The 26,099-nt window shown below is 40.8% G+C and overlaps 1 protein-coding gene and 1 long non-coding RNA gene across 8 annotated transcripts in view; one reads left to right on the top strand and one right to left on the bottom strand.

Annotated features, from left to right (window-relative positions):
• Positions 1-836: 836 nt before the first annotated feature.
• Positions 837-26,099, top strand: part of megf10 (multiple EGF-like-domains 10) — a 77,953-nt gene continuing 52,690 nt past the window's right edge. For 3 of the 7 annotated variants that reach the window (XM_037118040.1, XM_037118039.1, XM_037118041.1), the window contains exons 1-4: positions 840-1,078; positions 17,052-17,187; positions 19,489-19,590; positions 25,414-25,514. In XM_037118040.1, coding sequence (XP_036973935.1) covers positions 17,075-17,187; positions 19,489-19,590; positions 25,414-25,514 — 316 coding nt within the window. In that variant the 5' untranslated portion in view covers positions 840-1,078; positions 17,052-17,074. Of the gene's footprint in view, positions 1,079-7,935; positions 8,054-15,072; positions 15,203-17,051; positions 17,188-19,488; positions 19,591-25,413; positions 25,515-26,099 lie in introns of those variants that run through there. The other 4 variants (XM_037118036.1, XM_037118033.1, XM_037118034.1 and 1 more) reach the window with 4 other exon arrangements.
• On the bottom strand, positions 6,807-8,593 carry LOC119030446. The gene is made up of 3 exons (XR_005078270.1): positions 8,507-8,593; positions 7,054-7,177; positions 6,807-6,974 (listed from the first exon to the last, which is right to left on the bottom strand). It is a non-coding gene; the product is annotated as an uncharacterized LOC119030446 (long non-coding RNA).

The raw sequence follows: 26,099 nt of genomic DNA on the forward strand, positions 1-26,099 counted from the left end.
GTGATTTTGGGCAATATAAATAACACTGATTCATGTCATTAGCCACATCCCATTCTGGGTTTGGGAAGGAATGTTAACAGCTACAAGCTTTGGGTGGAGTAGGGCTTAAGCCATCTGCCCCCATCACATTTACAAAGTTGCTGATCAAGGGACATTTTAGAGTGTGATTAGTCCTCATTATTTAAAAATATTGTGTGACAGCTCTAAAAAAAAACACAGGAAATTGTCATGGTCCTGTCATATTAGTTTCATTGTATGTTGTATTGTATGTGTGTTTTTGAGGTTTTGTGGTATATTTTGCCCCATATGTGCATAGAAATGTCTGAAGTATTTATTCATATCTGCTGGATTTGGAAGGATTTTGCCAACACTTTGCCCGGCTTGTCTTTAAATTCAAATAGCTTCGGTCTCAGTTGGAGTAATTGCTTGTTGACCTGATCACCCAAGATGGTGTGCATTGCCTCCCCTTCCTCCCCGCAAACTCTGCCTATGCTTGGTGTAGATACCTTGGATTGAGAATAACTGATAGTCAGAAATAATTTTAAGATATCTGAAACTGAAACTATGTCTAGTCATAATTCACTAACAGATGGCAGTGTGAATGATGGATATCTGCAACTGAAATGCACATAGCTCCTGTCAGAAAAGAGAAACCCCCACAATAGAACGGCTTGTTATAAACACACGGGTAAAACTGACGCTGCGGCATCCGGAACGAAAGTCAAAATTAAAAGTAACTTCAACTTTTTAAATACAAATCTATGTCAAATAAAGTCGAGTTAATAACTGTTCCACAACACTTTCAGATCAATGAAATGTGTGGGACGGTGACAGCTGTAATTGGTGGAGAGGCTTGTGATGTCACAAGATCCGTGAGGCGAGTGTGTGGAGAATGGGACGGGTCAGGCAGAGTGCTGTGGAGACGCTGCAGGACGGGCCGCAGTGACTGAGCAGGGCTGGTGAGTCTTCAGTCGGACAGAGCTGATGCTTTTCAGGACTGATTACTGGATATATTTCCATCAACACCGAGCGACGGACCCATGAGCCCAGGCAGGATCGCTGTTCTCTCATAAATAAGGTAACCGTTTCTCTTCAAAACGTCAACCGGATTGCATTTAATCAGATAACTGTCAAGGTAGTAATAATTGGCAAGAAATCAAAAATAATTATAAGAATAAAAATAATAATACGTCATTCATGAAGGGCATATTTAGTTTGAACTGGTGATTGAGAAAGATTAAATGTCACAAACTAGGTGTTAGCAGAGGTGGTGGTGAAGATGGAAAAGACCCGTGAAACTACTTTATGCCATTTTGAGAGCGTAACCACAGGGATAACAATTAAGGCATGTGTACACCTAGTTACTATAAGGTTTGTTCTTTCTAAATACGTTATGATGCACATTTGTTATATACAATGTAAACGCGGTGCAGTCTTTAACTTTTAATAATTATGTAATTGCACTGTATGAGTGGTGAGCACCTGGCATCGATTCCTCTTACTTTACAACTTTTTTGGGTGTAAGACTAGACGTGTGAGAATAGTTTGGATGAAGTTAGAACCAAATGAAAGAGCGTGCGGACTGCAGCACCGCAGTGGCACACACTGATGTCCCGGGAGGACACTGACATCAGTCCTTCTCCAGCGGCCGTCGGTACCTTGTTGATCATGCGCTCCAGCGGGAGCAGGCTTGTGGTGACGGGTGTGGCAGTTCACTGTGTTCTTGGTGCGGAGACTGTCTGTGAACGCATGTGTCATGTTCTCAAGAGGCTTGGTCCTCCGCAGATGGCGCACAAGTGACAAGGACAGACAGAGCGATGTTTCGTTACCTTCTCCAACTTCAGGCCGAAAGTGTAACGTTCAACTTGGAGACGTTTGGCCCTGAAGCAACCCTACTGAGCCAGTCCGCCTTCATATTTAAATGGAGAACTCGGCTCTGGGCAGTGGGCTGTCGCGTCGGGGTAAAAGGGAAAACTATGGAAGGGAAAAGGTGGACCCAAACGCAGTAGACACGTGAGGCAGAGATGGGGATGAACAAAAGGCGAGCTTTATTAAAATCTGATTACAAAAACAAAACAGGGCAAAAAAAACAAAGTGACAACCAAGAACGAAACAAAGTAGCAAAAGAAAACAGCTAGACAAAGTTCAAACAAAAATTCAAAGTTCAACTTAAACATGGAAAAACTCAAAACCAAGACATACCAAAACGGGACAGAAGCGCCTGAACAGGAGCATGGATCATGAAACAGAGAACAGCAAACAGAATACAATGACTGGGCAAGGAGTGAGTGGAACACAGAGACTAAATACACAGACACTAATGACATGACAAGGAACAGGTGAGGAGAGAGGAGGAAGGAAACCAGGTGAGATAACGAGGGGGAGGAGCACAGAGGAACAGACCAGGAGGGAACAAGACAACAGACAGAGGGAGCCAGAGGGGAGAACACAGGAGAACTTAAAGGACACATGAGGGCATGGAAAAATCAGAACATGAGACACAAGACAAGGAAAAACCAAAACACAGAACACAACAAGACATAGAAAAAAGGACATGAATCAAAACCAAAAACCAGATACAAGAACAAACAGAAACAAGAGTCATGACATGAGCACCTTCTTACAAAAAACCAAAACAGAGCTGAAGCACCACAGGAACATGCAGAGACACATGTGTGTGTGTGTGTGTGTGTGTGTGTGTGTGTGTGTGTGTGTGTGTGTGTGTGTGTGTGTGTGTGTGTGACAGTGTATTCATTTTGGTCTCACCCTGTATCCCAGTGCATCACCGCTGCCTCTGGCAGTTACTTGACCAATAGTGCATTCAGTATGCCCAAAACACAGTGGGCAAAACTAAGGTGACCGCCATCTGCAAGCCATGTAGGTTTTATGAAGATATAGCCCATAGTCTTATTATCAGTTCATTTGTGTAATGTTCTGTTTTTGTTTTTTGTTTTTTAAATGTGAAAATCAGACATCAGAATCAGCTTTTTTGGACAAGTATGTGTAAACAAACAAGGCATTTGACTCTGGGTAAAGTTGCCGTCAGTGAACATGGAATAGTTTTTAAACATCAAATCCAAAAAAAGACATCATTTGAAATAAAAATTGAGACTTATATGTACAGGAAAACACAGGAACTCGATGGTTAATTCAATTAGGTGAGCAGTTTTGTTTGTTGTGTTCATGTGGCTGTAGTGTTAGTGTAAGTGTGTGTTACTGTATCTGAGGTGGACCCCAGGAAGAAACACCCTCACCTGAATCTGACCTCAGCCTTATGCTGATGAATACAGCCAGCTGGTTAGCTGGAAACTTTGCCCAGGATGATGATTCCAATGCGTTTAGCTCAGATATGTAATGCAGTTTTTTTTTTCTTTGTGTGCTTTTGGTTGGACTGTCAGACAGATTTTTACATTACTGCTGTTTTCCATCCTTAGCCCTAGATATTTCTGAGATTGTATACCACAAATGGATGCCACTTTCAATCTTGAATCATGGATTTTACAATGCATTGCAAAGCATTACTTAATCTGTGTTAAACACCTTGTCATTTTATTGCATTTCATGCATTTTTCCAACTGTGCCACCTGTTTCTTTTAAGAGTAGTAAGGGACTCACTGGGGAGGACTGAATTAATTATGCCCTCGAGACTTTAAGGGTTGTCTCATAAATTGCACCTGCCAAAATCCCACAGACAGACTGATACTCTTCCATCTGTAAATGTTGTGAGATTAAAACTGTGAGGAAAGTAAAGTGCCTGTCAAATGCTAACATTTTACAGAACAATTTGTATGCTTGCTTGTTTGGTGTCTAGAGTGTTGCATTGAGATTATGCACTTGTAGGTTCGAGGTCGAGCAATAGTGGATTTCTTTATAATAACAGTAGTTGGGAGAAGGAAAAAGCTGATAGCTGATTAAAGGCAATTCTTTTTTGTCTGTGAAAGCTGGACAGGTACGACATAGTTTTCTACATTCATATTTTGTATTTATCTTGTTTTGTTTCTTTTAAATGTAACACTGAAGAAAGTGAACGAGCTTTGTTTTAACCTTCATGAGAACTGAACATTAGGGCTCTCTCTCTCTCCCCCCCCAACAGTAACTTTTGAGATGTGCAGGACTAGCTCTTTATTTGAGTTGAAAAGCTAGGTAGCAGTAGCTGTCCGTTTGATATCAAAACACAAGATCTGGAAAACGTGATTTAGTGGATTATTAGAATTTGTTCTACTTACCATGGACGATGTGCTGTTCTCTGGCTGAACTGGCCAGGATTACTTCTGTTGCTCGTCCTGTTACATTGTTAAATGCCACTCTTACAAACCATTAATGTTTGTGCATATTCCCAGGGTGGGGAGGATCCTAAAGTGTGAGATTTTAGTTCATGAGTGGATAGATACTTATTTGGATGGATTATTTGGAAGAGAGAACACCACATCGGCAAATACTGAATTAAGTAAGGTAAAGTTAAGAAGGGTTTCTTTTCTTGCCTGGCTGGCTGCCTTTAGTGCCCCGTCCCTATCATGGACAAAGTAATGGTGTTATGTTATATATTTGAGACTATATAACTTGTAGGGAGAATAAACTGAAAACGAGTCAGAGAACAGAGGTCTGGCAATGTGAGACAAGATATGACTTGAGTGCTGCACTTGTCGACCTCTGGTAAAATCAGCTCTTCCAATGTTTAATGTCAGGATGGGAGCGCAAAGATTTGTCAGCAGCCTACATTTTTCTAACCCTGTCACCAGAGTAATGCATGGAAGGTATTTCATGGAGTGGAGAATCGAAAAAAACATCATATTTATTGAAGTCTGTTGTGTTTGTATGACTGCTGCATATCTAATGTCTGTGTCAATTTGTTGACTTTAGAGAAAGAGGGAGATCAAGATGATTTAGATGTATGTTCAGCACAAGTGGCCCTCAAATGATGATGATAGACTCAGCGTAGCCTCCATGTAAAATGGCACTGTTGCCCACTCCTCAGTAAGGATAGTCGCTATTATCTGTCACTAGACTTTTTCGCAGTGTGCAACCCGGCAACCTCTCAGTCGCTCTGTTGTTCTATTGTCTTTTAAACTGTTTTAGTTGTTGTTTTAATATGTATGTGGAGGATTTGTCAGTACTCCAGTGTTGCGAATCATGGGGACTTTGGTGAAGCTTTTTGCACTTTTTTGCGTATCAGCGCTGCTGCTGGATTGCTCTAGCCACGCTGAAGGACATGGCAGCAGGAGAGCTGCTCTCAGCTGGGAGCTTCTCCTGTCCTTACAGACTTCTACAGCTGGCGTGGTCCCAGCGAACATACCGACAGAGCTCCGAACGAGGAGCCAACTCAAACTCTTCAGCCTGACAATCGCCGCAAACTACCGCCACAACAACAACACAACAAACGTTCAATCTATTAGAAACAAACTAGATGAGATGGAGACATACGCCAAGTTTTAACAGGAAGTCAAAGACACCTGCTTTCTTGCCTTCAGCGAGACATGGCTCGGTGATATGGATCAAGTCTCGGATCTGATTTTAACTGGGTTTGGCAGCCCAGTTCGCACGGATTGGTCACCGGAGATCACTGGCAAAAGTCGAGGTGGAGGAGTCTGCTTCAGGTACTGTAACACCGTGGTGATCAGAAAGAGGACATGCGCCACTGATGAGGAATTACTGTCTGTTTATCTATTTATACGCTAATCTTTTTGACACTATCGTACATTCACCCGCGAGCCAACGCGTCAGCTTTTTCCCAGCTGATCAGTGATGTCACATACAAGCTGGAACTGATTTGCCCTGACGCACCAGTGTTTGTCTTAGGCGTTTTTAATCATTGTAATTTTAAAAAGACTTTGAGGACATATGATCAGTTTGTTACTTGTTCCACCACACAGAGGAACACCATACTGGATCTTTGCTATGGATCAGTTATAAATCCCAGCCTTTACCACCCTTTAGTGCTGCTTACCACAGCAGTGTGTATCTCATGTCTGTATACAAGCCAGCCTTCAGACATCTGGAGCAGGAGGAAAGAACAGTGAAAGTCTGGTCACGGGACAACATCTCCTCCCTCCAGGCAAGCTTTGAGTGTACAATGTGGAACTGCTTTCATGATGTGAGTGATGAAGTAAATGAACTCTCAGACACTATCTCATCATACATCACATTCTGTGTGGACTTGATAATTCCCACTAAAAAAGCGATCATTTACCCCAATAATAAACCCTGGGTGACTAAAGAACTTATAGTATAGGAATAAAATTGAAAGTCAGTATTGTGGAGATCTTAGAGCTGCCTGGAGAGGAATAAAAGCTATGGAATCAGTCATCTTTTGAGACCAGGAAGCTAATCCGAGTAAATGGTGGGACGATAACAACTTGGCAAACTGTTTTAAATATTTCTCTTGGTTTGGAAGGTCTGATTTTAGGAATAATACTTCCATGTTGCGGGAATCTCTGTCCCCACAGAATGATATTGTGATATCGCAGGATCTCCTTAAGAGGATAAACATACGTAAGGCTGCTGGCCCTGACTCAATCTGTGGTCACTCTCTGCGACTGTGCTGACCAGCTTAGTGAAGTGTTCACACTGTTGTCCCAGATGTGTGTTGAGAGTGGCCAGACACCGACTATGTGGAAGACATCTACCAAAATTCCTGTTCCTAAAGCTAGTAATCCAAGAGAACTCATTGAATTCAGGCCTGTCGCTCTAACGTCTCTTGTGATGAAGGTTTTTGAGAAAGGATGAGATTGTCTCCCTTGTAAATGGCAAACTCGATCCACTGTAATTTGTGCATCAGTCTGGGAAAGGTGTTCAAACACAGACCAGAGTGAAGTTAGAACATGTGTGAATTTATTGAAAGCACCAAAGCAAGTAGCGTTTAGCCTGGCAGGTGTTTTCCGAGAAGCTGGAGAGAGGTGGTGCGACTCAGGCTCAGGCTCAGGGTTCAGGTCGGCAATGCTGGCAGGTCGGCAGGGTTCAGGCTCGGGTTTGGTTGTCTGTGGCGAGACAGAGAACAGGTAAGCAGAGGTTTCCAAAACACAGGAACAAGGTCAGGTGCGGCTGGCGTTTTCTCACTGTGACTGATTCAACGATCTATCGTTGTCTGGAAGGTTGGTCTGGATATATATGGGTGTGCTGATTACTGCAGATGAGCTGCAGGTGTGCTGACTGGGGCGCCAGTGATCACACCCACCAGTGGCTTCCAGAGGAAGAGAGCACAACAGAGAGACAGACAATAAACCCAAAACACACCAAGCACACAAGAAGGGAGCAAAAATAAGACCAAAAAAACACTAGCATATACACACTAGGCATGGAGACATATAAGTATCTATCCATCTATCCATCTACTACGGAAGCTGAATTCTTTTAATGTTTCAAAAAGCATTTTATGAAGCTTTCATCATTCATTTATTGAATGTCGGTTGACATTTTCTTTTATTTGTTGGTTTTATGGTCTATCTGTGAGGGAGAAGAACTGTCTCAGCAGCATTATCAAGTCTGTTCCAAGATCACTGGAGTCCAGCTAACAGACTGAAGCTCCATCTGGAAAAAACGTGTTATCCAGAAAGCCAGAAAGGTTGTTAGTCATCCTGACCACATCCTCAGTCAGGAATTCTGTTTGATGTCCTCAGGGCAGCGATACCTGTTGCCTGAGGACTGGGCCGCCTGTGAGCGCTTTAGGATGGAGGAGGAGCCACTGCAGCACCCGCGGCCTAGATTTGTCACTTGTCGCTTTTTTGGAAAAGAGCCGCTAGAGGGGTCTGAAAACTCGCTAAATATAGCGACAAAGTCGCTAAGTTCGAAAAGCTGTAACATGGTGATGACTCCCCCGTATGGTTGGTGGAGGCTGCACAGCCATCAGCAACTATCGGAGCCTAGTTCAGCCAGTAACAATGGTTTGTAAAAGGTTTTATTGGCCATATCGATTAATCGGTCGACCTCTAGTGTGGGTGGCTTGGGGAGAACCAGTACTGCCAGTATGTAGCCTGCAAATTATATTAGGTTTGAAGGAACTGTGGGGATACTCCAGGAACCTTGCTCACCTGGAGGGTTCCTTTGTCCTGTGAGAAAGGTAAGCCAACTGTGTCTCTCCCCACTACTAACACTTTTTAACAGTAAACGCGTTTGGTGGTTTAAATTGACATTAAACTGGCATGATAACGGATGAATTGACACATGAAAAAATGTAAATGTACATAGAAAATATGTAGCTTTACCTTTTTCCATAGTGTTAGTTAACATTAGCTAGGATGCTAATGGCTAGATAGTAGCTAATGCTAGCTTTAGCTACATTAGCTGTGAAGAGTTAAAATGTTTTTTTTTTCCTGTTTGGTAAGAAATATTTCTTGTTCACTCCCTCTCAGTAACATCATTGTAAGGCTGGAACATCTTCTGCTGTAAGTCTTGGAAATATGTCTCAGCAAGTCACAGCTCTTTTTCATGTTTGGTTTGAATGCAACATTATTCTTAGAAACCAAATGCAGAGATTGGAGACAGGAAGTTAGTGAGTAAGGATTTATTTTACACATTGTGCTCTCCAGAGGGTAATATGGAGGAGGAGTCCAGGTTTGCAGGCAGGCAGGCAGGCAAGGTTAACTGGAGCCGGCAAGGATACAAGCAACACTGGACAACACTGGAACGTAAAATACTCTGTCATCAGAATACAGGAGGGAATAATCTGGCACCAGAGTAGTGAAGAGACCAGGATAATATAGCCAGAGGGTGATGAGTTGATCAGAGACAGGTGTTCCACTCTGCTGCTGTTGCTGCTGCAGCTGCTGCTGCTGCTGCTGCTGCCACGCCCACACACACACACACACACACACACACACACACACACACACACACACACACACACACACACACACACACACACACACACACACAACGTGAACTAGCAATATATAAACAAAGGAGACAGAAACAAAGAAAACTTCTATAAGTGAATTCCTCTTTTAGGTAAATTATTATGAAGAAAGTTAAGATCATGCAAATAACTGTTTAAACAAAGAGTATATAGTTCCTAACTATATGACTAAACAAAATCAGGATTCTACATCATTTACTTCACTCATTTTAATAAGGTATTAAAACAGTTACTTCATGGCCTTCTTGTGGGATGCAACAGTGCTGTGGTGGGTTTGCTACATAGCTTAGCCACCAGTTTAACAGGGTGAGAGCATTGTCTTTCCTCCGAGTCTTCAGCCTTCTGGTTGAGCTTGATCACTTTATCCCTCAGTTGGAGGACTTGGGTCTCTAGGATCAACACCCTATCAGAGTGTTTGTTTGTAGCATACTCTTGGCTAGTTAGACAAGCCTGATGATTGGCATAGTTACCATAGCAGGTGCAACAGGTTAATGCATCTTCCCATGTCTTTTTAAAGGTAAATAACACTCAAATTATTGTTGTAAAATGTCCTCAAATAAATATGAATAGAAAATGATAAGTATAAACTGAAACTACAGATCCTAATAATTGTTAAGTGGTCCTAGAATAAATGAAAGGATGTTGTCCGATGTACTAAACAAGCATGACAGAACCTAAGTGTATTATTATTATTATACATTATTATAAGTCATTAGCCATATTAAATGTGTTATTTTAACACATTTAGCAGACACTTGGATCACTTGCCACTTGAGGGTCATGATGGCCAAGCAGTTGGTTGATTTTTTGTATTTGGAAGCCTTAGCCTCCAGTGCCTGCTTCCTTGTCTCTCTAAGCTTTTCAGATCCTCTTTTACTCTTTTACATTTTCATCTGATCTTGCTGTTGTTGATGCACGCCTCTAGATTGTTAATGCAACAGTGGGCAAGTAAGGCCATTGGACAAACAAATTTCTTAGCAAGCCCTAACTTTTGGGAAGAAAACAACCAAATGCTATACAACTGCTACATTTATACCACTGGTTGATACATACGGAACTTTTAACCTGGTCTGGTAATGGTAACAAACAATAGATGAGATGGGGCCAGTGAAGAGGAAAGACAAGTTGGTGCAATCAAAAGCGTTTGATCAGCCCAACAATGCTTCGGCCCACTGGGATTTGTTCTGGTGTGCCACATGGCCAGTACAGCTGATGAAAGTAGAGTTGAGAGAAAGCTGCACAATGTTGATGTAGTATATTGCTTTGTACTTGGATGTAGGTCAATCAAATACCAGCTTTGGATATCTCAGGATTTATTGCTTTATATTTGTTTTCAGAGCTGGAGCCATTCAGTCTATAAATTGAACTTTCTTTGATCTAATTTATCTCTTCCGAGCTCTGGAGGAGAGAGCCAGGACCCCAAATTCACTAAAAATGTACTGTAATACCCCTTTTCCACTGGTCATAAAATCCTACTTAAACCCGCTAAGATTGGAGTTCTGTGTGCAGTGGGAATGTCTTAACTCTATTCTGCAGTAGACACAGTTTTTTTATCACCTCAAATTGGCTTGGCTTTGATCTAAACAAAAGACCAGGGTAAATACAGTAAATTCCGGGATGCGAAGTGATGACACGCTATCAACATCCTGTGCTGTCAGTGCTGTGCTGCTGGAATTTGTGATGCAGGCTTTTAAAGAATGTTTTATTACGGGACACAGTGTTGGAGTTGGAGCCCTGTTCATTCCTATGAAAGCTGCTCAGTGGTATTTTGAAGCCAAAAATGTCAACTTTCTGGCTATGAAAAACCTTGAATTGTGATCGAGCCGGCTAGCTTCCAGTTTAGTGCTCGACTAACATGAATAAAAAAATTTAAATCTCAACTAGACTCTCCAAATGTTATTGGACAGAACGGCTCAAATTATGACAGAAACAAGTCATCTTGGGGGAGTTGTGTTGCTCAAAATAATTCTTCCACCGTTTTACAGATGCGTCTTTCACAATGGGTCTATTGTTGTTTTCTCTTTTATTACAACTGTTTCTGGCATATTCATGACGTGAAACGTACAACGTGGCGCTTCAGATAACAATCACTCACAAGGCTGCCTTGCCGACAGGAAGTGGGAATTTTTTTTGCTGATTTTTAGCAGGTGAACCTGCATTTAAAAACACCTGTGTATACTGGCTAATTTCATGGAAAGCAGTATAACTCTTACTTGACCCTTTACACAGGGCCATGTGTTGTTATAGTTTTTTTTGACAAAATAAGTTGGAACAATTTGATGCTAGAGCACCAGCATCAAAATAAATACAGACATTTTTTATTCTGTACAATTGGAAAAAAATTAAAACTGTATCCGAACCTACACTGCTCACAAAACTTAGTTCAAACTGTCAAACTATTCAGTGCCATTCACTGCCTGTTATTTTTTGGGAGGGAGGGGGGTCTTTAGACAGCAGGTCTCTGTTCCTGGCAGCTTCTGAGTGGACGGGGTGGACAGAGAGGCGTCAATACTGTGCTGTCTGGAAGGTAAATCAAAGTTGTGCAGCCCAACCTAATCCACTCCATTAGGGGTTTTGTGTCTGGAGTCCTTTTACATACACAGCAAGGTCTTTGTTTGTGCAGCAGTGCAGTTGTCGTTGGTGGGGAGGGTTACAGTGCTGGTGGCTACAGCTGTGCCCTCTCTTTGCTCAGTGAAACCAGAGAGGACTGGCTCTGCTGGTACATAAACTGCCTTGACAGAAACACTGTCAGAGACCATAAAGCCCCTGGAGGAATCAGGCTTCCTCTTTCAACCAACATGTTAGCCACAAGGATTTTAGCCAGTAGAAAATGGCTAACCTTGCTGGCCTCTAGAAATGTTGTGTGCTCATTAGCACAGAGAGATTCATCAAGCAGCTTGAGTAATAAAGTGATTTATTTGGTGCTGTATTCACCAATTGTGTTCATACCATTATAGAAGAAGACCAGACATACTTACAGTGAACACACTGACAAATCCTAAAGATTCTTCTAGAGATTTGAATGATACTTTGGATTTTGTCTATTTTTTCACATAACATGTACATGTTCTTTTCATATATAAACACACACACAATTGTTAAGACCATACCAGTGTTATTGTTTTAATATAATTCATTTATCTTTACCTTAAAAAGCAAGTCAGATTTGTTCCAGTCTGTTCTATAAAGAAAATACTATCATGTTAGTATATTGGAAGAGTTACTGGTTGCTGTGTAATCATCACTGGTGTCCTCACTAACTATTAATAGGGTTCTTTGGACAAGACAATACTTGTTACCACAAGTGTGCCACAATACAATTTAGATTTGATTAAATTCAGAAACGCACTATTGATATAAGATGATATCATACGGCAATTTATCAGTTACGAACAAAGTGGCCACCCCTTTACACCTTATGTTCTTTTGTTTTTAGAGCAAGCTAAGTCCCTCATCAAGGAAAAATCTGTTAAAAATACAAAAAAGAATGAAACATTTTTTTTAAAAAAAGGGGGCAGGTTAAGACTTGAAAAATTGAAATCTCTGTCTGGGTCCATCTGTGAAATGTAAATGCAGCAAAGGAATTACAAAATGTGGGATTAATAAAACAGTAGTTAACAGTATATAAAGTCACAGGTAGTGGACAACAAATGGTTTTTCATCATTTTGGTTGCTCTGTGGTGTGGTGGGTGGAGACTAGTATTTGGTATAATCTTCAGTATGCATACGCTTTTCTTCCTGTGGCTTTAATTCACCACCTTGAATCAAGTTTTTTACTGTCATTAAAGTTTGTTTGGAGGAGTTGAGGTGTATTAAATGCCCGTGATAAAATGGTTTTAAGCTCATCAGTATAATTGTCCTTTAAAACTTCATAGGGAACTTCAAATAAGGGGTGTTAAAAGAGGAGGTTCTCAACATTTAATTATAGGGCAAAGGTTGGCTTAAGGTTAAAAGTGTTTCCAACAGATTGACCTTGGGTAAAGAGTAATGATTGGATAGGACCTTTTACAAACTATTGTTATTAGCTGAACTTGGCTCTGATAGTTGCTGATGGCTGCTAAAGTGAACAAACTGACACAGACAGGTAACTGCTGTATGTTGCATGTACATTTTATATATACAGCAGTCATACATGTGCGACAGATTTAAATTGATTAGATTTTTCAATGTGAGACTTACTTTATATCAGCGGCTTCCAGGGTAACATTAAACATTGCAGCAATGATTTTATTGGAGGCTGACAAGCATTCAAGCCATATCTAGTCTTGCATAGCCAGACCTCTATTCTCTGACCAGTTTTCAGTTTATATAGCCTCGAATACATGATGCAACACCATCACCTTGTCCATAATAGGGGCAGGGCACTGAAGGCACCCAGGCAGGCAGGCAGGAAACTAACCATTCTGTTAACATTACATTACTTGTATGTGTACTTGTCAATGTGGTGCTCTCTCTTTCAAATAATCAAGCCAACTAACCATCCATCCATTCATCAAATTAAATTGCACACTTCAGGATCCTCCTTAACCCGGGAATATACATGAACATCAATGGTTTGTAAGAGTGGCTTTTAACAATGTAACGGGACATGTAACAGATGTACTCCTGGCCAGTTCAGCCACAAAACAGCACATTGTCCAATATAAATGGAAAAGATTCCAATGATATAATGCACTAAATCAAGATCTGGTGTCTTGATGTCAAACATACAGCTACTGACAGCCTCTCAACTAGTAGAGGTAACACTTAGAAATAAGATCATGCCTTTTTAACAAGTTTAACAAGAATTACATGAATTGGGAAATTATTGTGAAACTAAGGCTCTATAGGGAGTGATTACCTCTGTTACACTGTCTCAGGAGCTGAGCTGAAATGGCATCCAAGACAGTGGCTTTATTGGTATCCAAGTCTCTGACCGTAATAGTGATTGTTGTAGTTGTTGTCTGGGTAAAAGATAACTGCTCTTCCCCCATCTCTCCAAAGTTTAGACCCATTATACATTTTCAAATTCAAAGTGTTTTCATATGCACGGTAAGGAAACATGTTTCTCTGTACACTGAAATTCATCCTTTGCTGTATACAGAATGCCAACAATGTAAAAAGAAAAATATACAGCAAAATAAAACAATTCTAAAAGGATTTGAAAAATAAAGAATAAAGCAACAATAATAATAATAATAATAATAATAAAATAGTGCAAATGTGAGCCGTGCAATTATGCATGTGCAATTTGAAAATGACGGATTATACATGTCCCATTATGAAATGTAAACAGTCAGATTATGCATGTGCAATTTGAATATGTAAACAGTCGGGACAGTCATATGAGGTAGACGTAATTGTGAACTTCTATCTGCTGTTGAGGAGAAACAGCAGAAGAAATGTTTCTCCTAAAGCGTAGCGCCTAAACTGTGGAGGAGTGCTGATGCTTTAAAGACAACTTGATTTTTGGGATCATCCACAGTTTTGTGTAGCTTGATCAGAAGGATCAAACTAGCCTGACATTGCAAGATCAATCCTCTCAGTTCATTATCAATTTCCAGGGAATGTAATCAGTGGGCACAGACCAAAATACACAGTCAAGAACAACAAAAGTAGTGCCCTTGCCGTTCTATTTGTATATCTGAGTAAAGATTCAGAAAACGTTTTTAGACAAGGTGAAATTTTACATAGCTGCAAGCATACTTCATACAATGGACCCTACCATACATGTTGAAACTACAATGACTCACAGAATTGTATCAAACCATAGACTGTGTATGAAGTAAATTCATCAAACCTGCCCCATATTAGATAACAAGGTTAATTTATTTTCATTTTTTAAATCACAACGGTTGAAAAAACAACATTGTGTACTGCGAGTCCTGAGGAGTCTGTGGCCTGGGGAATGAAGCTGTTCCATAGTCTGCTGGTATATCATACTTCTGTGTCTTACGCCAGATGTGAATTAAGCTTTCAGTTTTGCTCTGGCTGTGTTGTATGCTTCCTTCTTGAGCTTCATCTGACTAAAAAGAAGATTTTTTTTTTTGCTCTTGATAGAGCCCTCATCCAGGGCTGGATGTAAAACTCATTAGAAACATGTAGTGGCTTTGATCTGGCTATCTGAGTTGTACAAGCCACAGCTCCAAGGACTTATGGAAAGCAAGAACATGTTTCCAGTTTCTGAAAACAAAATTGTGCTGTCTTGCAATTTCAAATTCAGTTAATCTAAAGATTGAGAGATCCACCTGATACAACAATGTGAGAAGCCAGACATCAGTGAACAGATGGATGAGGGGGGACTTATTCTCATGGAGGAAAGCATTCGCGTAGAATTCTGCCTTTTTGCAAGCCAGCACACTCCCGTATAAAACAGTAAGTTCATTTGTTTCACTCCCCATGTCTGTGCACATCTGATCAAAAAGCTGATTGTTGATGCGCTGCCAGTAAGTTTAAAATGCAGATAACTCATTTTAGTGCTTCAAGTATTCAAGTTGAGGGCATATTCCCTATTACGTTTGCATGCAATGTCTGTCGATGAATGTAACAATGATTCCACATGATTTCCCTTCCAGCTGCCTCGTGATCCTTCTTACAATTCCCCTGTTTCTGCCTGTCATATTGTTATTGCCCCTGTCCAGCCTGCACTTTGTGACCACATAGTTATTCAGGACATAAGATATTTGTTTAACTGTTGTACAAGTAGGATTAGTCAAGCATCATAACAAATCCATAACAAATGTACCTTATGTAAACCAACAAAAATACGCTGTATAACCAAGTACTAACCAGGTCTATTGCGACAGGAAAGATAATTTTTTATAGTGTGGGGATGAATGGTATAAAACCATCCAAGGAGGATAGCTTGGCTTAGTCATTTAATATGAATTCAATTTCACTCGCTCCACCCAGGCCTGATTACTGCCAGACCTGTAGAATCAAGAAATCACTTAAATAGAACCTGTCTGACAACATGAAGCATGCTATAAGATCTCAAAAAGCTAAGCCCCGATCCAAAGAAATTCAAGAACAAATAAGAAACTAAGTCACTGACAACTATCAGTCTGGAAAAGGTTACAAAGCCATTTCTAAGGGTTTGGGACTCCAGCAAACCACAATGAGAGCCATTATCCACAAATGGAGAAAACATGGAACAGTGGTGAACCTTCCCAGGAGTGGCCAGCCTACCAAGACTACTCTAAGAATGCTTCGACAGCTCATGCATGAGGTCACAAAAGAATCCAGAACAACATCTAAAACACTGCCTCAGTTTTCATGATTCAACAATAAGAAAGAGACTGGGCAAAAATAGCATCCATGGGAGCGTTCCAAGGTGAAAATCACTGCTGACCAAAAAGAACACAAAGGCCCATCTCACATTTGCCATAAAACATCTTGATGATCCCCAAGACTTTTGGGAAAATATTTCGTGGAATGACAAGAAAAAAAATTGACTTTTTGAAAGGTATGCGTAATATCTAGCATAAAACATCATACCAACAGCGTGATATATGGTATGGTATATGGTGGTGGTAGCGTGATGGTCTGGGGCTGTTTGCTGCTTCAGGACCTGGACAACTTGCCGTAATTCATAGAACCATGAATTCTGCTCTCTACCCGAAAAGCCTGAAGGAGAATGTCCGGCCATCAGTTTGTGAGCTCAAGCCCAATTGGGTTATGTAGCAGGACAATGATATGAGGCACACTGGCAAGTCCACCTCTGACTGGTTTAAAAAACAAAATGAAATGAACCTTAAACAGGCTGGTCATGCTAGAAATTCCTCCTGTGTGGCAGAATTGAAACAATTCTGCAAAGAAGAGTGGGCCAAAATTAATCCACAGTGATGTGAAAGACTCATTGTCAGTTAAGGCTTGATTGCAGTTGGTGTCGCCAAGGATGGTAGAGCCACTTATTAGGTATTAGAGGGCAACTCATGTTAGTGGAAGTATCTCTGGCATACTGCTGTCATGGCAGACAAAAAGTGCTGATCCCCAAGTGCGACCAAACAGGAGGTCCACCATTACGCTCATTCCTGTTGGGTCACACTCGGGAAGCCTGGGTTGCTTTTTGGCAAGAGTTTCACTTCAAGCATTCCCTCCCCTGCTTCTGTTTGATATTATTTTTGTCTGTATATTTAAATGTTATTTGTCTTGTTTATTTCTATCAAATAGGATAAACATCAGAGTTAATTTGTGTCCTCTTCTCATCCTTCTCTGCCTGAAGTTGCAGATCTGACTGACGTGGCAATGTCACTGCGCTGCCTCACAACAGTCCTTTTGGCTGTGGCCCTCTGTTTCCTGCCTTGCATCACTTCTTCCCTCAGCCTGGAAGATCCCAATGTCTGCAGCCACTGGGAAAGGTCAGTCACAATGATGCAACCATTCCTTCAAGTGCATTTCTTTGATTTAGGAGAAATATGTAAGGCCACAGCCAAACAGATACACACAGACAGACAAAAGAGACCAAACAGGGAAAAATATGTTGATAGAATACAAATATGTTGGCACAACAAAGAAGAATGAGACTGAAACTAATTCCTTTGTATTGATCCAATTGATGCCAGATTCAACCTCAACAGGTGAATGCTTTATTAGTAGTATTGATATTTTGGGATTGTTCTGGCCACCCTTAATGGAGACTCTAGGAACCACAGGTAAACCTACATTCTGGAAATACAGTGTTCTGTCGAGTAATAGGGTAAAATGAGCTTGTTAAGATATGATGTTGACTGACAAATAAGGGCATTCAGGGTAGAAGAAGTATTTCCCGCACACTGGGAATCTGGGGAATTAGGAGGCTAGGTCGTTGTAAAATGCCCAGTCTCACAATGTTAAAGAAAGTGAGAAAAAAAATCCTAGATCCTGGTTTCTGGGCCAAGACCCGTCTGCCATCCATGTTTCATGGAAATCTGGTCAGTAATCACTGGGTATTTATATAGCCCAACCAACCTACCAACAAGCAAACAGATACAGGTGAAAAAGCAGAGGTAATGATTTGATACAATAATCCTTAGATTTGTCGAGGTATACATTTGAAAAATCTTTGAAACTCTAATTAAACCAGCCTCAGTACTGACCAGTACAGAGCACCAGGATCTTTTCATTTTACTTTGTGCCATGAGCAAATCTGGCAAAAAAAACACCTTGATAAAGTATTAGAAATAGCATCACTTGTGTTTGTGACATAAAAAGCCTAACAGCACAATAGTACCAGCATCATGGTTGATAGTACGGATGGTGCTCTTGTTGTGAAAAGCCCCAACTTCTTGCCTCCAAGCATATTGCTGGTCACTGGGAAGAAGAACTAAATTCAAATTTGTCATGCATGTTTTTTTCCCAACAAAGTAGCATTTGTTACTCTAATTCCATTACAGAAAAATGAGAACTGTAGAAATCATCGGAAACTGTAAACTTCTGACTGTGACTTTAAAAATGTAACACCAATAAAGCCTATTGAAATGAGCTGAATAGTATATGTGTTGCTTCATACTGTTAGGACCGGTATGAAGCAACAGCCATTAGCTATCGATCATAATTGATGATTATCAGGGATAAGGATCAGTTACGATAAGATGCAATCTATATTAGGTCACCTCTGGGCCCCGCCCTTGAAGAAGGGAAAATATTGCCAATTCACCAAATCAGTCTCATAACAATGGTACTTAAGTGTCAGTCTGTAACTCAGATTAATAGTTAACTTAACAAAAAACAAAAATACCATAACAGCTGGCAATGGTAGAAGGATTTGAGTCCTTGAAAGAGTAGAGGTTGGCAACATTTACTCTTGTATAACATTAAATAGACAGCCTGTGAAGGTCCAAAAGTCTTTTATTTATCCAAAAATTAATACAACAATCTTAGCTATGTTCTATGTACAGGTGTGTGTGTGTGCATGCGTGCGTGCGTGCGTGCGTGTGTGTGTGTGTGTGAAGAACAAAAGGAAAAAAAATGGGTTAAAGCACCACGCATGTCATGGACAAAGAAGACTACAAACAAAATGGCTTATCAAAAAAAAGTAATCAAAAGGGACGACACAATGGCCATTGGAAGGGTGGAACTCAGGTCCAAGATGCTGGATCACCTTGATCCTTCGATATGAGGGAAAAAAGTTAGAGAAGAAGTTGTCAAAATGAGCCATGTAGCAAGTGAACTACTGACAACCTGACCTGAGATCACAGTAACACCCAAACAGTGAACAAACACATAGATTGAGCACATAACATCAACCAAGTCCTGTGTTTAGCTGTGCTATGCTGTATGCTATCTAAGCCCAGTTCAAATTTACCAGTCTTTGAAGAAAAGGCACTGGTGGTTCCTTGGCTGATGAGCCAAGCAGGAGAAGGGTGTAATTCCAATGTTGAACCATGATGTTCCCTTAGCAGCTGTTTGGCCCAGGAGAAGAGAACTTGATGGCAGGCAGGCAGCCTCGTCATGAACGCGGTGGAGAGGAGCGAGGACAAAGGAAGGAGCTGGAGTTTTGTTTTATCTGGTTGGTGGGTGTGGGTCTGTCACCCTGACCTGTAGTAGCGCAAAGCTGAATTTGTGCTGAGGTCTGAAGACTTGGGAACTCTGGGAAACTGAGTCCATTTTGAAATCTGCAATGAACAACTTCATCTGTGGGACCCAACTGATCTCTCCTCTCTTTTCTCCTGTGTTTACAGTTACTCAGTTACTATCCAAGAGTCGTATGCCCATCCTTATGATCAGATTTATTACACCAGCTGCACCGACATCCTCAAATGGTTCAAGTGCACGAGACACAGGTGAGAACTACATTTCTGAGGTTTGACAGAGATGAGAATGTGAATGTGGAGAGAGGTGGTTTATTACATGGACCACAGCACTTTTTTTGCATCCATACTTGACAAGCATTTTCCAAACCATACCAAGTGTTTTAACCACCTCCCAGACTTGAAAGTTGAAAGATAGGCAGTCCATTACAGCATGGTAGTCAATCTGAATGAGCATCTACATGACTACACAATCAGAACAGACTCAAATAAAAGCAGACTGATAATTGTCGATGCAAAAAAGAGCAGTTTGACAAATTGAAAAGTTTTCTTTGTGTTGAGCTGCAGCTTGTGGGCAGGACCTACCTTTGAGGTCTGTGGAGAAGACAGCAGGAGCAGAGCATGAATGTATAGACACATAATCAATGCGCAGGTACGTTTACACATAACTTCCATCTTAGTTTTAAAATGACATGTAGACTGCTTATGTTTAACGATCTATGATCATACATAATATAGATCATTGTAAAACATTATTTTCTCAGCCTGTAGCTGCTAGGTTAGCGTTAGTTCAATTAACTAGTCACTCGCTCCTCATAGATTAACGTTACGTGCACAGGGTGGATATTAGCCCACAAGTGCATGTAACATTAGCCACTATTCATCAGGACTTGTGCTCAGCTCATAATATTTTATCAGCCTCTAGTTAGCTAGTTAATTTTAATCACTTTCTTGTTTTAACATTCGATGTCACGTTAGCTGAGCATTACCATCCATCTGTTTTAAATATCAGTAATAGTGGCAGACAAAAACATCAAATCTGTGTGGAGCGATGAGGAGACAGTAGCTTCCCTCACATTTATACATGACAGAAACAACATAAAAGTCATATTTCACTTGTGTCTTCTATATTGTTTATAACATTTAGAGGTTTGATTAGTACTCACTCAGTTATGTCATTGTGTTGTGCCATCTTATTCAACAGCTTGATAAGTTAAGACATGATACAGCAACTAAAGTTAGATTGTTGAACACAAGTTCTGTTTACTAGTGGCTAATGTTTGTTGGTTTGTCACTGTTGACTTTACTGATAAACCACAAAATTGTTGGGTAAACGGCTACATGATCAAAGTTTTTATATCACAGTGAGGCATATTTACGCCGTCTCTCTGTTGCTTGTTAACATCACTCTTTCCCTGTGCTCCTGTATTCCAAGTCTTTTTTCAATCAGTTGTTTATTTTCAGTCAGTTTTTTAATCAGGTTTAAACTTTTGGATTGCAAGCAAGACTTCTGATTTGCAAACCATACTTTTGGATATGCATTAATACATTTTTAATCACAAATGTATTTTACTTGCAATAATGCGTTTTTTAATTGAATTGTCGATAGGTTTGCCCTCAAATCTGTTTTTTGATTGGAGTGGGGAAACGTTACATGCACATGCAGGATAAAGGCAGCCTGCGCACGTAATGTTAACCTATGTGGAGCAAATGAATGTTTACTTAGCAGTCATCATAGATCGTTGAACAAAAGGAATCTACATGCTTCAGTTCAAACATAACAGTCTTACTCTTACTAAGATGGAAGTTATGTGTAAACATACCTGTGCATTGATTGTGTGTCTATACATCCATGCTCTGCTCCTTCTCCTCCATGGACTTGAAAGGTGAGTGCTGCTAAGCTGTCACTCCGGCCTGGCCAGTAGAAATGTGTCTTACATGATGTGTCTTACATTTCTGCATAGGCCCCACCCACAAGATGCAGTTCAGCAAGCAAACCTTGGATTTGCATGAATAAATTTTTAAAAACAAATTTTTACTTGCAATCATACATTTTCTAATTGAAGTGTCAATAGATTTGCTGTCAAATATGTTCTTTTTACATTGCATGATAAAGAAAGGAAAAAAACATATTTTTATAGAATAATTCCATGGTAATTTGAGGACATTTTAGACCAAAACACAGCAATCACACCAGAACATGGAACACATTTAAGAATGAAAAATGCAGTGAAATGAAGGAGAGACAGCCTTGGACACAATGTTGCATGACCTACTACAGTTCCTCAGTGTTCATAATGCTGTAGCATATAATCCAGATGTTAAGAGGATTTGTGAAGTTGATAGTTTTGTCACTGTTGACTGCAGCATATTTATATACTTGACTGATAAACCACAAAATTGTAGGGTATAAGGCTTCATGATCCAAGTGTTTATATCACACATTGACACTGTACATATTTACGCTTTCCTTCTGTCGATTGTTACCTTGACTCTCTCCCTCTTCTTTTAATCAGTTGTTTTTTCCGTTTTTAATAAGTTGCTGCAACCAGATGAGCTAAACGCATTTCATGCTTGATCTCCTCGACAGAGACTCAGCTGTAAAGTCTACTCAACCTCCCAAAGACTGTCCACTGTCAGTAACCAGCAGTCAATAGCGCAGAGTGTACTTTATGCCCAGATCAACTAACTACATTTAGCAGCAGTTAGCGCACACTTGCAACTAGCAACAAGGCTACCAGTATCCGTCTACAAGGAAACTCCATAAAACACCTTAGTACGGGAAAGTAGCCTCTCATGTCATTCCGTCGTGCCACGTTGCCACAGTTAGGAAGTGGCCATTAAGAAGCTGCGGGTTATAAGGATGTTTGTTAGTAGTTAGGCAACCAATAAAACTATCTGTCCAGGTCTGCTCCAGGCAGAGCAGCCCGGGCACAGCAGAGTGAAAACACATGAGATATTTCCTCCATATATGTTCATGATAGTTCTCAGTCATCCAGGTCATGGCGATTCTAAGTGCTGTATCGTAGGCATCTGGACTTTTTTTCAGTTTCATCTCTCATCCAAGTGTAAAAGTGCTTGAGTAGTATAACATATTGGCCTACGGTACTACTAATCACCCTGATTTAACCTTTATAGTTCACCTTAAAAACTGTTTCACTCTTCTTGCTGCTACGTCATTTTAAATCAGTCACGTGATTTGGGCACAGCTTCAGGTCCATTGACTACAAACTCCCTTCCAGTTATTTAGAACTGAAGAAGCCATTTGATTGAGAGGTGAGACATCTTCAAGAAACTGAAGTCCAGCAGCTTACAATATAGCACTTAGAATCCCTCTATATAATATGACCCAGCTTCACCCAAATCACTGAATAAAGTTAGGGCTCCATTAAATTCTATCTTTTCTTGTTTTTTAAATTTTTTTTATTGCAAATTATGAAGTTGTATCTTTGTACAGTAATCTATATATGGAGCAAGTCTGACAGTCTGATAATTACACGGGTCCTTCACTCATCTAAATAAAGAAAATGTCCAACAAAGCAACGTTACATGACCAAATAAAAGTAACATAGTAACTGTAACTGTCCTAGGCAAATATACGTGGCGCTCCTGTCTGTCCTCCCGTGCTACCGACTCTTCACCACATTTCTAACCCCCAAAAAATGTCTGTCACCAAGTGTTTGTGTTGAAAGAAAATCGCTGAGACGGTCAGCCCCCAAGATCGAGACTTTTAGGGAACTTTCCCCTAGAAAACATCCTTCCTCCCCGTGAGTGACAGAGTCAGACAGTGTCCCGTTTACTGATGGTGATTATTTAATTATGTAATTTAGAGCGAAAAACGTAACTTTGTCAGTTTCCATGATGTTTGGTGGGTCAGGATCTTAATCACAACACATTATTACACCAGCCATGTGATTATAAACTGTCCGCGGGTTTAGATTGACAGGAGGACACCGGGGAAACACCTTGAAAACACACAGATATCATCATCATGACGTGCACTGTCACATCTCTTTAGGAGCCGCAGCGCCGACTTTCTGTGTGAATTACACAGCAGTTCGTCTTTAAGGCGGAGATGCTTTGTTCTGTGTGAATGACCAGGGACAGAGAATTGACAAACCTCTGCTGTGGAGATAATGCGGCTTCTCTGTGTGAAAAGGGCTACGGACATTGGTGAAGTGAGATGTCTGCGTATTCTTCATATCTGTAGACACAGTAAACAGAAGACGGTGGTTAGTCAATAATATGATGTAATTCCATAGTTGATCAATTTTATAATTTATTTTCAAACCCATGAATACAAGAATAAGGTTAATATCAGCCCTGTAACCGCAGCATCCTGCACATCCAGACAGCTGAGAATATTACTCTCAGGTATTGTCCCCCCTCCCCATCTATAAAAAGAGGCTGAAAATCACAGGACATGTCTGTTCTGTCCTGAAATGTGTGTTTCTCTTCTATAAAACACATTCTATATCTCGGAGGTGACGTCTTTACACAGATGGGCCTCCTTCTCCTTTCAAACGGATCAGAGCTCCGCGAGAAACAGCAGGAGAGACACAGACACAACACCTGAGGGAGGAGCAGGTCCGTCGTGGGCGTGCACGAAAAAACAAGTGTGTTGCATCCAATGTGTGCCGGTACGGTGTCGTGTTGGGTTGTGAGCACGCGTAATGCGCGTCTACATTTAAAATAATGTCTTTGTGCGCACTGAAGACACTTTATCTGAAACACACACACACACACGCTTTAACCAAGATGTCCGCCAAAATCACCCAGGCTTGCATGCACTGCGTCATACAGCGGCAGAGGGCAACGTCTCAATATGCGCAAAAAAAAGAAAGAAAGAACAGCCAAGACTTTCGAGTCATCTGTGTCAAGTCTAAGTCAAGTCTCAAGTTATGAATGCCAAGTCAAAGTCAAGTCGAGTCTTTCATCAGTGTTAGTCAAGTAAGTCTCAAGTCCTCAAATTTGCGACTAGAGTTCGACTCGAGTCAAGTCATGTGACTCGAGTCCCCCACCTCTGCCACAAGACCACCACCAGTGGCTTCAGTCAGGCCATGAGACTCCTCAATTTATCATCCACACTCCCTTTATGAAACAGATGTAGCACAAAGGACTCAAACACAGTTTAATTTGTTTTTTCACATTTCTAAAAAAATGACAATGAATTTATCTTGTTACCCTGTAACCTTAATAGTCAGCATCTCTCAGCACAGCAGCTGTCTTCTCCGAATTTCGACTTCTCCATCACATCTTTCTTAAACCTCATGATGTTTTCCATTGGGGCTTTGGAAAAGTGGTTAGGAAAGGACATAGGAGGTGACTATTCAACTGCACCCCTAATTTTTGCAGTTCAGCATAATGATGATGGCCTAGTGGCCTGACTGCTGCCCTCCTGACTCCACTCCTGTAATTAAGAACACACACACACAAATCGGGAATGGAAACTGCTAGCTGGATAGAATAGAATAGAATAGAATAGAATATGCCTTTTATTGTCATTATACACATGTACAACAAAATTTTGAATGGCTTTCTCTTCAGGTCAGTAGAAACAAATATATATAAATATAATAAGTAGCAGCTTTAACAATGTGCAAAACAGTGGTGGTCCAAGATAGTGCAAGTATGTCAACCTCTGCTGCAGTTTATGTGGGTGGGATTGTTCATTATGGGGGGTGGGTGGAGGTAACAGCTCTGGGGTAGAAGCTGTTTCTCATTCTGTAAGTGGTGGCTTAGATTGTCCTGAACCGTCTGCCTGAAGGCAGCACTTCGAATAGGGAGTGTCCGGGCTGTGTACAGTCCTTACAGATGCTGGTGACGTTTTTCTTTAGCCTGGCAGCATAAACAGTGATAGATGGTTAGTTCCTAGTATTCTGCAGTGATGGATGGGCTGGAGGGATTAGCTCTCAGTTAAAGTATAAAGAAACAACACCCAACACCCAGAAATATGCTGTTGTCTTTCTTGACATCTGTTATCCTCAGAGGTCATTGGATCTGCGTGTCTCTGTGCACTCCAATCCTTTTCAGAGTGTCTAACCTGATCTGACCTCACTTCCTTTCTATGTGCAGGGTAAGGTATCGGACAGCATATCGAAGAGGAGAGAAGACCATGTATCGGAGAAAGTCCCAGTGCTGCCCAGGGTTCGATGAGAATGGCGAGATCTGTGCTCGTGAGTATCTCCACACACACACACACACACACACACACACACACACACACACACACACACACACACACACACACACACACACACACACACACACACACAGATAATGTGTGTTTCGATAATGTTATTTACTTCACCTTGATTCTTGTGTGCTAAAAGGTGTCAATTAACTTTTGCTTTTCACATTATTCCAAGCCCCGTGCTACCTTGCACTAATTATTGGCACGACTTCCACCATGTCCTGTCACTTAAAGAGAAACTGCATTTTTCATGTTAACCAGACACCAATCCTCTTACTCGGAGTGATTGGTATGGTATATCATTAATTCATAAAAATCTAGGTTAGTGACTTCATCAAGTGAATAACCTGCCATGCCCTGTAGCCTGTATCCGATAAGTGGCAGTAGCATCAGCTGGCTACCGACTATTCCAAATTAGAAATAATTTGAAGCACTGAGTGTGGTTCCTTGGTGCATCATTGTCTGAATGCCACAGGATGGCACCTATAACACACAAGTTGCGAAAAGTAGCCTGCACTGTCCTTCCAAACAACAAAATTGATCATCTAACATCCCATTCACTATTCAA

This window comes from Acanthopagrus latus, chromosome 12 (genome assembly GCF_904848185.1).
Source record: "Acanthopagrus latus isolate v.2019 chromosome 12, fAcaLat1.1, whole genome shotgun sequence".
Taxonomy (NCBI): domain Eukaryota; kingdom Metazoa; phylum Chordata; class Actinopteri; order Spariformes; family Sparidae; genus Acanthopagrus; species Acanthopagrus latus.